A 13480-nucleotide genomic window follows, 5' to 3' on the forward strand; every position below is an offset into this window, starting at 1 on the left:
CGCGGCACAATCCATGTTGTCAGACATTCCGGATAGGGAATCGCGACGTGGAAGGTAAATAAATGTGCCCCACTGAGTATGTGCAGCATGTTCAGTGTGTTACATAACACAGTTTGAAGCTATAGCTGAAAAAAAGATGGAGCATGCTCTATCTTCGGTCGTGAAAACATCCGCATGGCTTTATATTCTATGGAGAGAGGATCCAACCATATACCCACCTGGCTACGGCTGGGCAGGGATATGTTCATGTGAATGTAGCCGCAAGAGAAATATGGCTCCATGTACAATGTATATTTTCTACACTATCCAACATTTGTCCCGTGTAGCCAAAGAAGCCTTTAGCGACCAAGCAGAAGGTTTTGGTGGTCGTGGAAGATTTCGTACAGTTAACTATTGTGTTGATCGCACAAGATGCTCCTGCTCAGGAGGTGGAGTCCGGCAGATACTAAGAACCACTAAGGGCCACAGCCGGTTTATGCACAGATTGCGGCTTCGATGCTGCATAGTGACTGCTGTGTCTAAGACGGTCTACAGGTCTCCCCACAACGTCTGAGATCGGAGGGTGCCGATTCATTGCCATGGTAGTGAAGGCCCCAGGCCTGCCATAGTTAACCCTTTATATATTTGATATTTTGACTATTGTAATGCAGTGCAATCAAGGTATCACACCTTCTAGCCCCCTCCTTGGACAAAATATAAGAGGAGTTGCTAGGTGCCCGGAGGAGAAGAGGAGCTGTGGGGAGCGCTGGAGGGTAGGTATAAATGTTTATTATTTTTATATGCTCGAGTATAAGCCGATAGGGCTAAAATAACTCAGCTTATACTTGAGTTATAATACAGTAAATATTAAACAGTAATCATAGAAATACCAAAAATATGACAGCATTACCTATACAGTGTATTTATACACGTCTCTGGCTAGGAGGAGGTTATGTTTATATAGTTATGTATGGTACAACACTTAGCAAGGTTACATCATCCATAACCCTGATATCTCCATTATCATTATCAGGGGCGGATTATCACTGCCATGGGCTCTGGGGTGTATGAATATTTTAGCCCCTGAAAATCTGGATTCATTCTTGGGGAATGGAAGATGTGACCCCTCTGCCTGCCTACAATCAGGACCTTTGGATGACCTTCAAGGGTCCAGAAATAGTTCTTATGCACAAGGGAATTGAAAGCAGGAACAGATGTACAAGGATTTAAGGGGTGAAGGTCCTGCTCAGTAAGAAATTTGGTGGGTGGTTTGGGTGGCCATGGGCCAGAAGGCTTGGACCCCAGGCTATCACCTGAACTGCCTATATTATAATCCACTAATGTCCATTATACATAGAAATACATTACAATTGCAAAGTTTTTTCATCCATTTAGAGCTAAATGCTTCTCATCTAAAGATCCAATAGACTTCTCCTTATAATAACCAAATTATTATTTTTTCTTCATATTTCTAATATATTTACAATTCCTAGAAGAAGATACAGTTGAACCCGGACCCGAAAACATTTTTGGCAGGACATGAACTTTTTGGGATTCAGTCAGAACTAATCCTAAGGATAGATCCAAAATATATTGAACCCATAAAAACAGTCAAATGTGTGTTGATCACTATGTATGGCGCCTCGAAATAAGAACAATCGATAAAGACGTGATAAAGTCAAATTCAATGATTTATTGAGGCTCATTTCCTGAATAATCAATAACGGACAATCACGGATTCGATTTTTCAAAATATTTAAAAAAACTCTGACATTATAAATGGATATTTTCCATTCTTTCATCTATGACTTCCTTTCCATAACCACTGATCTCCGGGCTGAATTGTAACATTTCAGATCATCATCTTTATCCAAGACTAAACTCGGGGCACAAACGCCATCCGATAAAATTTTGGGACATTGGAAAATCCGGCCATCAGAGGTTCAATGTCTTTGTCTGTGAATGGCGTCTCAGGAGCGAATCGGAAGTTCTGTAAGAGGGTTGTAAGGAAAATAAAGAGCTCCATTTTGGCCAAACCTTCTCCGACACACACCCGCTTCCCTAATGAGAGAGAAACTCGTTAGCTACAGATTATGTTTGTAAATATCCTATAATATGGACCAGCATGCCTCTCTTCTTTCCATACCCCTTGCTTTAATGATTAAGTCCATTTGCTACTGTAGTATTATTATGGTCCTTTGTGCTCTTTATTGCTCACAAGTCACAGCGCCCCATGTGGTTAGTGATGGTATTGCATACTCAATTTAAAGGGAACCTACCACCACAAATCTACCTATAAAGGTAGATTGGGTGGTAGGTGGATCATTGGGACGTGAGGATAGCCCTTTTAAGGGCTAATCCTCACGTCCCTGCACTTTTTTGAGAACTTTAATTTGATATTTATTCAAATGTACTTATGTGGCTACCGGGGCGTGGAGTAGCCGCTTATGAGATTACACGAGGCGGCTACTCCACGCCCCGGTAGCCACTTTACTCCTCCTACTCACCCATCTTCGGCGCGCAGCTCCGCGTAGCTGCGCGCCCTCGTCCGGCGAGCCTGCCGTCTGCGCATGCGCAGAAGAGCAGGCCCGCGCCTGTTTCGGAGTTGTGACCGCGCAGGCGCGGGCCTGCTCTTCTGCGCATGCGCAGACGGCAGGCTCGCCGGACGAGGGCGCGCAGCTACGCGGAGCTGCGCGCCGAAGATGGGTGAGTAGGAGGAGTAAAGTGGCTACCGGGGCGTGGAGTAGCCGCCTCGTGTAATCTCATAAGCGGCTACTCCACGCCCCGGTAGCCACATAAGTACATTTGAATAAATATCAAATTAAAGTTCTCAAAAAAGTGCAGGGACGTGAGGATTAGCCCTTAAAAGGGCTATCCTCACGTCCCAATGATCCACCTACCACCCAATCTACCTTTATAGGTAGATTTGTGGTGGTAGGTGCCCTTTAAAGGGTGGATCAGCAGCAAATGTGTTTCAGGCTCAGAAGGTGCAGAGCTGGTCACCGATAATCCAGTGCTGCACCAGATTAATCGTAATAATGTTTTAGACCTGCTTTAAGCAGTTTGCTACAATTTGGCGTACCCAGCTCAATTTTTTGGTGCATCATTTCAATACAGCAATGCCCCTTTCTCAAAAACCACACCCACTGTCATGAGGTAGCGCCCCTTTGTCGGACGAGTTGGAAAAAGACCAAAAGATGGTCTCAAAGCCTTAAAAATGTGTTGTTAATGTGCTAATTCATTATTTTCTGGTGCAGGAGAAATAATCAACCCCCCCCCCCAAAGAATCAGCATCTTGGAGACCTATAAATGTATCATATGACCTTGTAGGTGAAGTGTCCTGTATCTTAAGCCTTTCTGTGAGCAAATCTGCAAACTACCATAGATGGAAATGCCTGTTTCCGTGCACAATGGATGTGGCCATTAGGTCCTTCTCTTGCCCAAATTTATAAGAGGAGCAAATGTGAGGGGATAAGTATTAGTAAGATGATGCAATAGCCTCACGTATAGGACATCTACCACCAGGATGATGGATTGTAAACCAGCCCACTTACATTCTGGCATGTGCCCCCAGGACCTGCTCTTCCTTTAGCTTCTTATCCCTGTTTTTTTTTTTTTTTACCAAAACATGCCTTTAATTATGCAAACGAGACCATCATTTGCATAATTTTAAAAGACTTTTCTTCTTAAACACAAGGGCATAGGAAGCTTTAAGAAGAGCGTATCCTGCCAGTAGGCTTGTGTGCTTGCTGTACAATCCTGGATCTTGGTGGTACCATTTCAGAGAATGGTCTTGGTGGTACCATCGATCTTGGTGGAAGATGTCCTTTAGGAGAATGGGTGTACCAGACACAGCATGCTGTCCTGAATTTAAAGCCTTACAGACAAGGACAATTTTCCCATGATAGCAACCCAAGAATATTTCAGGGCCTCAGGATTATAGGGTAGATGGAAGGAATACTTTCAGTAGACTCCATGCTTCACCATTCAGAATTATGACAGCATTTCGGGAGACCCAAGCCATGTTGTAATTTTGCCTCAGGCCTCAAATTTACCAAATTTGACCCTCTCTATATATTAGCATTCAACATACGGCTATAACTATTGTTATTAAATGTAAATGCATGCGATGTCTAGATTGGTTTGGCCAGTTGTTACTTTTTACCTTTGGCAGTGGTGGTCCACATAAAAGTTTAGAAAAACCACCCACAAAACTAAAGTTACCGTTTTTCCAACAAACCAAAAAATCCTTCAGTTTGATTTCAATTCTGTAAATACCTGCAGAGAACGGCATGAAGGTCACGTGCTTCTTAAAACCTCCCTTGTTGTCTAAGAAATTATTGGGATCAAACTTGTAGGGGTTGGCGAGCTTTGTGGGGTCTTGATGAACAGAACACAACAATGGATAGACGTCCGTACCCTAAACACACAGGAATGAAAGTTACAATATTATGTAATGACAATAGGGAATAAAAACCGGACAAAATATTGTTTTTGATATTCAGATCACAGAACCATCACCATCTTGTATCCTGTATATATTGGTGCTACCAGTGGTTTCCTTAAAATCGATTTGCGTGGCCCACTTTTCATTATCCCCCAGGAAATATGCTTTAGCAGTCTCCAAATTGTGGTGTTTTCGGATAGACCTCTGGGGTTTAGTATTGGGCTGAGCCAGGGCCCACCGGAGGATCCTCTGGTACTCCGGTGGGCCAGTCCGACACTGCGTGCAACTAAAAACCACAATATATATATGTAAAGACAGCAGATTACTACTATTCTCATCCTGCAGGTGGGAACAGCAGAGTTCTACTACTCTTATCCTACACTTATTAGTACTACTTAGTTTTTCTACTTTTCACTTGTGTATACTGGCCAGTGGATAGTAAGACTTTAATCCTGCCTCTGCACTGCATACAACTACCACTCTGCACCTGTATATATGAGCACTGTACACTACTACTACTCTACACCTGTATATATGAGCACTGCACACTACTACCACTCTGCACCTGTATATATGAGCACTGTACACTACTACTACTCTGCACCTGTATATATGAGCACTGCACACTACTACTACTCTACACCTGTATATATGAGCACTGTACACTACTACTACTCTACACCTGTATATATGAGCACTGTACACTACTACTACTCTGCACCTGTATATATGAGCACTGTACACTACTACTACTCTACACCAGTATATATGAGCACTGTACACTACGACTACTCTACACCTGTATATATGAGCACTGTACACTACTACTACTCTACACCTGTATATATGAGCACTGTACACTACTACTACTCTACAACGGTATATATGAGCACTGTACACAACGACTACTCTACACCTGTATATATGAGCACTGTACACTACTACTACTCTTCACCTGTATGTATGAGCACTGCACACTACTACTACTCTACACCTGTATATATGAGCACTGTACACTACTACTACTCTGCGCCTGTATATATGAGCACTGCACACTACTACTACTCTACACCTGTATATATGAGCACTGTACACTACTACTACTCTACACCTGTATATATGAGCACTGTACACTACTACTACTCTACAACGGTATATATGAGCACTGTACACAACGACTACTCTACACCTGTATATATGAGCACTGTACACTACTACTACTCTTCACCTGTATGTATGAGCACTGTTCACTACTACTACTCTGCACCTGTATATATGAGCACTGTACACTACTACTACTCTTCACCTGTATGTATGAGCACTGTTCACTACTACTACTCTGCACCTGTATATATGAGCAATGTACACTACTACTACTCTACACCTGTATATATCAGCACTGTACACTACTACTACTCTACACCTGTATATATGAGCACTGCACACTACTACTACTCTACACCTGTATATATGAGCACTGTACACTACTACTACTCTACACCTGTATATATGAGCACTGTACACTACTACTACTCTACAACTGTATATATGAGCACTGTACACAACGACTACTCTACACCTGTATATATGAGCACTGTACACTACTACTACTCTTCACCTGTATGTATGAGCACTGTTCACTACTACTACTCTGCACCTGTATATATGAGCAATGTACACTACTACTACTCTACACCTGTATATATCAGCACTGTACACTACTACTACTCTACACCTGTATATATCAGCACTGTACACTACTACTACTCTACACCTGTATATATGAGCACTGTACACTACTACTACTCTACACCTGTATATATGAGCACTGTACACTACTACTACTCTACACCTGTATATATCAGCACTGTACACTACTACTACTCTACACCTGTATATATGAGCAATGTACACTACTACTACTCTACACCTGTATATATGAGCACTGTACACTACTACTACTCTACACCTGTATATATGAGCACTGTACACTACTACTACTCTACACCTGTATATATCAGCACTGTACACTACTACTACTCTACACCTGTATATATGAGCAATGTACACTACTACTACTCTACACCTGTATATATGAGCACTGTACACTACTACTACTCTACACCTGTATATATGAGCACTGTACACTACTACTACTCTACACCTGTATATATGAGCACTGTACACTACTACTACTCTACACCTGTATATATGAGCACTGTACACTACTACTACTCTACACCTGTATATATCAGCACTGTACACTACTACTACTCTACACCTGTATATATGTGCACTGTACACTACTACTACTCTACACCTGTATATATGAGCACTGTACACTACTACTACTCTACACCTGTATATATGAGCACTGTACACTACTACTACTCTGCACCTGTATATATGAGCACTGTACACTACTACTACTCTACACCTGTATATATGTGCACTGTACACTACTACTACTCTACACCTGTATATAAGAGCATTACTAGCCACTAGTAAAGTGTTATCCCATTACTTTACCTTAGGAATGGAGTATCCCTTGAAGTTGACATCTTTAGTTGTTGCATGAGGCACATTGACTGGGAGGATATCCACAAATCTCTGAATCTCGTGTATTACAGCGTCCGTATACGGCATTTTACTGCGATCGTCAATATTTGGGACACGACTTTCACCAACCACACGATCGATTTCCTCATGAAGTTTAGCTGGAAAACAAATGGTTAAGATAAATATAAGGAATAAGCAGCTTTTTATCATGTTATAAGGGGAGTCTGGGGACAGCGAGTAGCAGGAAAGTGTAAAGAAACTTGTAAATGCTCAATGAGATCCCATGGTTTAGACTGACCTTGGACTTCGGGGTACCTCATAATTATCATGAAGCCATGTCTTAGGGTGCTGCTGACCGTCTCTGTCCCAGCAAAGAACAAGTTGAGGATACTCATTAGCATATTATACCGGTCAAAGTTAGGATTGTCCTTTTCCTGAAAACACAATGAACTGCCTTAAAGGAATGTTCCATTTTGGAGGAACCTTTTTTTTTAAATCAATCCATGTAAATGAAAGGTTGTATTTTATATATATTTTATATGTCTACTTATATATAGGTTGGACAAGCCATTTATTCCTATGTATTGGGATCCAAGCAGTACGGATCCATCAGTCATGCATCAGACTATGGTCATTTTTGGACTGTGAAAAGGGGATATTCAATTTTATAAAAAATTTATGGACCATTGGGTAGCCACTGATTCTTATTTGTTAGATTCCAGTGGATCAGAGAGCAGATCTTCCAGCCTTCCACAGCTGTACTTCTCAATCACCCTACAATTTATAGTGGTGGTGTTAGGTATGACCATGGTGTCCATATACAGGCAGTCCCCGGGTTACGGACAAAATAGGGTCCATAAGTTTGTTCTTAAGTTGAATTTTTCTATGTAAGTCGAAACTGTATATTTTATAATTGTAGATCCAGAAAAAAAATGTTTTTTGTCCCAGTGACAATTGGAGTTTCAAAATTTTTTGCTGTAATGGGACCAAGGATTATCAATAAAATTTCATTACAGACACCTTACAGCTGATTATTGCAGTCTGGGACTATAGTAACATCCAGAGAGGTCACCAGAGGTCACAGTAGGCAATGGGGTCCGTCTTTAGCTAGGGGTTGTCTGTAAGTCAGGTGTCCTTAAGTAGGGGACCGCCTGTAATAAGACACCCCATCTGTATCTAAAAAAAAATAAGAGTAATAGTACAACAAGTAAGAAGAGGAACTCCAAGAAGGTTAACAAGCCTGCATGCCATAACTCTTCAAAGACAGCTGGTTAGGGTCCTCATCATCAATAGTCCATAGACCAAAAATTGATGGACTATTCTAAGCATAGACCATAGATTACAAAAAAAGATGGAAAACTCCTCTAATAGATCCTCTGTTCTAACACAGATATACCTGTATTACACTCCAGTGGTGGGTCAGAAAAAAGAAAGAAACACCACAAATGAGAAGGACCAACCCATCAGAGCACCAGCCGATCTTCTCGAGAGTCTCTCGGCTTCATAAATCTGATAGCAGACAACCACATTGTGACTGTTAGGGACAAATATATGTCACTAGGGTCTTTTTTTATTATTGGTTCATTATAAATCTCCTAATCGTATGTTCAATGTGTGCAATAACAAGGATGAAACATGGTCATTGTAGATGGAAGGTCATCGTGCATTCAAATAGGTTCTACTCGATATTCGAAAATAATCCATTTCCCCATCTATTGCATGAAATGGACATAAACATAAATCCAATTTGTAAGGTTGGAAAAAGCTTTAATAAATTCTACACCTTGGGGGACTGTGACCCCCAATACCCGTCCTCAAAAACTCTTCTACAGGACTTTGGACAAGCTGGAAGGAAAAACTCAACCTACCCAATGAAATGCTGCTGGACTCACCACTCGCCTGCACTAGTTAAGCCCTTATTACTCTTTTTAGGTACCTGTAGCTGCTTTATAAGGAAGCAATCAATGAAATCTCTTGGTGAGTTGGGATCGAACGTTTCCTCATTCATCTTCACTCGTTCCTTGATGAAATCGGTCAGTTTTTCCAAGCTTTTATTTATTCTCTTGTGTGGTCCTGGTATAAACTGCATGACTGAGGGCATCATGTCCTGCATCTGGGTAAGGAATAGAAATAATATAGCAATAAGGTTGAACCTCAATGGAGTAAAAGTTTGTTCAGTTCAGTCTCATAACTCAAATATTGCACATAAACATAGTCAGTTATTGGCTGATTGCCCCCTCCCCTCTCTTTATGATGGTGTATAGTATAACGGCAATGTAGTGGCACTCACCTGTCCCCATGAACTGCTCATATCCTGAAATACAGAGGAGAACATGCCCAGAAGCTTCTGGAAGCTATCATTACTGTATTCAAAGCGGTCCCCAAACACAATGGAGCAAATGACATTGGCCACTCCCTGGACTACGAATTTGGTTGGGTCAATGAATTGCTCTGTATAAAAAAAAAATCGGGAAAATATGAGGTTTATTATCTTCCATTCACTAGAAGAGTGATGGAAGGATGATGGAAGAAAAGGAAGAGGAAGATGGTGAAACATATTAGGAAAGAGGCAGAAGTAGAATGGAGAGGGAATAGGGCAAGGGAAAGGACAGAGGAAGTGTAAAAGGGGGGTTAGAGAGGTAGATAGAGGAGAAAAGAAAATGGAAGAAGAGCAAATGGAAAGGGAGAGAAACGGAAAAGTCACGGAGAAAAAAAGGATGTTATCGACCCGGTTGAGGGGGCAAAAGAAGATCTAGATCATGAGATCTATACATCATTTTGTGCTCTGTAGATATAGTGGCATATTATACAAAAATAAATAATTCACATCACTTTGAGTTCTAAAAATTAACCTCTATTTGCTTTGCAAATTTTGCATAATTTGCTATGGTTCCCCGGTGAAGAATGACTTTTACTGCTGCTAAACAACCCCCCACCTGTCTATATTGCATCTTATATTATCATAATGCTGATTATTTTCATACTGTTTTGCATTCTGAACTCTGCCGTAAGGAATTGGGCCTCCTCTTGGATCCTTTCTTCAATGGTTTTCTTTCCCATTCCAAAATTTCTTAGAATTGTAAGGGAAAATCTGCGCAGATCCTTCCATCTTTCCCCATTGCTGAAAACTATCCCTGAAACAAAACATGTTAAAAATGGTTTAGATGTATAGAGTTTCATATACCATGAATCTCGACCTGCTGTACACTGCATGTACCATATGTACATTCACAGAATACTCACCATGTGATTTCACAAATGTGTCAATAGTAGGAAGCCTTCCACGACCACCAAAGTCTTCGGCTCGGTCAATTAAGGCTTCTTTGACAGTGTCGTAACCGCACAGGACAACTGTTGGATAGTGTCCAAAATACACAGTGTATACTGAGCCATATTTCTTTTTAAACTGAAAAACAGCAAAGTGAAAAACTTCCAACATCTTGTACATTACATACTAAGAGTGTTGGAATATATGGTAAGCGGGGGCAAACCTTGGGTTGCAGAGAGAGAAGATCTTAGTTGGTATAGATGTTGCACTATTTGGGTGCAATTGCTGGCATTCTGATCTTTGCAATGTTTTTGACTACCCTTTGTGTTACAATTTTGTACTTTGCTACCATCTTGGTTTTTACACAGTTATTATGACTTTGCTTGTGGCTGTCTATCTGTCTGTTTCTCAGCACTTACTCAGAGTGGGGACTGTAGTCCATTTTTCACCTATAGGTTACCATAGTGTGAGCAAGTAGGTTGGAACAGGGGTCTTGGGTTAGTTCAGAGCCTGCACTTTGTCTTGCCTACATTAAACTTACTATGCACATGCACATTATCTATCTGGCTGGGGGTTAACCAAGAGGGGGACTTCCTTTATTTGGCTCATAACTAATATTGATATGTATTTAAAGTTATCATTTGAAAGCCCAAGTTCTTACTTTCCGGTAACCCAATGGTTAGTTGTTATTGGTCTCCCTATGCTGAAAGATGTTAAGAAGATTATGGAAGATTATTTTTCTGGGTTCCACTAGGGCTGCCAATCCCAGTGTCCACCAAGGAGCCTAATAACTGGGTTCAATCCCTCTTAAAAAGAGTCAAGGTTTCAAAGAATAGATGCAATTTATGGCCATATACAACCCTCCTAGATCTCAGGAGGTTCTACCTATATTCACACCAGACCATGATTAGTTCTTGTAGTAAACAAGTGACAGCGAACATGTAAAAATATGAAGATGAAAGGGACACCCACGAGCTCTGACTTGTTCCCAGAAATCATATCACATCACAGGATGAAAGAACCTATGGTAGATATCCATTTATCAACTGAACAACACAGTAAAACATGGGGGCCTCGGCTTGATTTCGGGAACTCTCATGCATATGCTTTGTTTGCATAACTGTTGTAGCTGGGCTGATAAATCCGGGTTGAAACCGTAGGACTCTGACAGAACCAAGACACTTCCACCCAATACCCTCCTCCTTCTTCTTATCTCACCCCCTATTCTCCCTTAGATAACCCCCCTTCTTTCCCTCTTCTTACTCCACCCCCTATTCTCCCTTAGATACCCCCCTTCTTTCCCTCTACTTACCCCACCCCCTATTCTCCCTAAGATACCTCCCTTCTTTCCCTCTTCTTACCCCACTCCCTATTCTCCCTTAGATAACCCCCCTTCTTTCCCTCTTCTTACCCCACCCCCTATTCTCCCTTAGATAACCCCCCTTCTTTCCCTCTTCTTACCCCACCCCCTATTCTCCCTTAGATACTTCCCTGCTTTCCCTCTTCTTACCCCACCCCCTATTCTCCCTTAGATAACCCCCCTTCTTTCCCTCTTCTTAGCCGACCCCCTATTCTCCCTTAGATACCTCCCTGCTTTCCCTCTTCTTACCCCACCCCCTATTCTCCCTTAGATAACCCCCCTTCTTTCCCTCTTCTTAGCCGACCCCCTATTCTCCCTTAGATACTTCCCTGCTTTCCCTCTTCTTACCCCACCCCCTATTCTCCCTTAGATATTCTCAAGTACATGTGATAAAGCATACTACCACTTGCTTATTCTTGAGTTTGTTTTTGTTCCTTTCTCTCTCTCTCTGTTGTAAGTATAACAAGTCGGGTTGAGTGTCCCATCCAAGGACTCTTAGATCCAGACATCCGGAACAGGGATATACCGTTTTCATGCATTGGATAATGACGTACAATTTGGAGAGGAGCGGTTATACATAAATCCTACGAGCGCTAAGGGCTACCTTGTACCAATAATATGCCAAACTGCTTGTGTTCTGTCCTCCTACACTGGTAATTCAATAAAAGTAATGATAAAAAGGACATTTTAAAGCCTCTTAAGGGCTTAAGAAGCTAAAAGAAGAGCAGGTCCTGCCAGATGGGTCACACACCAGTATGTCAGTGTGTTTGGTTTACAATCCTTCATCTTGGTGGTAGATGTCCTATAAGAAGCACCAGATCCACTGTCTATGACTCTAGATTTACATCTAACACCAGGGCGCAGGATTGTAAACCAAGCACACTGACATACAAAAAAGGCTTTTAAAATTATGCAAATGACATATGTCAGTGTGCTTGGTTTACCACCCTGCATCCTGGTGGTGGACGTACTCTTGCAAGTTAATGCTTTATCCCTACACTGGTTAGGAAAAAAGAAATTACTAAAGGTTTTCAGTGGGTGGACAAAAACAGGGGCTAAAGGCAGTGTCAAGTTATAGTACAAGGCTCCTATAGAAAAACATTAAGTATACATGTAAGTTTTATGTATACAATGTAGTTTGGGGAATCATTCTGTAAGAACAGAAGCAAAGAGATGGATGAATTTTGAAGAAGAACACCAAGTAGTACGAATGATCACAGTATGAAGAACAGTTGACACAATTGAGTGGTTCCTTCTCGGAAACTGCTTAGTTTTTTAACTACACAAGAATTTGATGTCATCTTTAGATTTTCCTCTTCCAAACTTACCTCCATCAAGGATTTGACCATCTCCCCTCTCTTAATGTGGAGGACATTCCCAACGATAGGTAAAGGTGTTGGTCCCGGAGGTAGGTTACGTCTTCTGTATATGGAATTCCATGTGGAGTAGATGAAGGATAAAAGGATGAGAACGAGGACCACGGATTCAAACCAGGACAGAGCCATCCTTCATACCCCAGGGGTCCGATGTGCTTTTCTCTACTGGACCTTTGCTTTGATGTTAACCAATGGTATCTTGTCTAAATACTGAACATTATGAGAGGTTGTTCCCTGGGTATATAATGACTATATTTTCTACAACCAGGCCATTGGTTGGCAGGGGATCATCATTTCACTTGTAGAGTCAATATGGTTCCCTGCCAAAAGCTGTGCACAGGCTTGATAGTGCCCCGTGTTTACCTGGCTTTTATATAATGCTACTTATGCACTTTGTGCTTAAAGACAACAGATATTGTAGGTTGAGCTTGTACAAATAGAACCTGTGAATGTAAGGGTATGAGACTCATGTGTTGTATCTAGGGGACATT

General features: G+C 41.4%; 1 protein-coding gene across 1 annotated transcript; it reads right to left on the bottom strand.

Annotated features, from left to right (window-relative positions):
- Window positions 1–1652: 1652 nt before the first annotated feature.
- LOC140077760 (cytochrome P450 2G1-like) lies at window positions 1653–13216 on the bottom strand. Its single transcript, XM_072125204.1, has 9 exons — window positions 12942–13216; window positions 10229–10391; window positions 9970–10119; window positions 9276–9436; window positions 8922–9098; window positions 7284–7419; window positions 6956–7143; window positions 4258–4399; window positions 1653–2040 (listed from the first exon to the last, which is right to left on the bottom strand). Exons 1-9 carry the CDS (start codon window positions 13116–13118, stop codon window positions 1856–1858), a joined length of 1479 nt encoding a protein of 492 aa, XP_071981305.1. The 5' UTR covers window positions 13119–13216; the 3' UTR covers window positions 1653–1855.
- Between the last annotated feature and the right edge of the window lie 264 nt (window positions 13217–13480).

This window comes from Engystomops pustulosus, chromosome 9 (assembly GCF_040894005.1).
Source record: "Engystomops pustulosus chromosome 9, aEngPut4.maternal, whole genome shotgun sequence".
Lineage (NCBI taxonomy): Eukaryota > Metazoa > Chordata > Amphibia > Anura > Leptodactylidae > Engystomops > Engystomops pustulosus.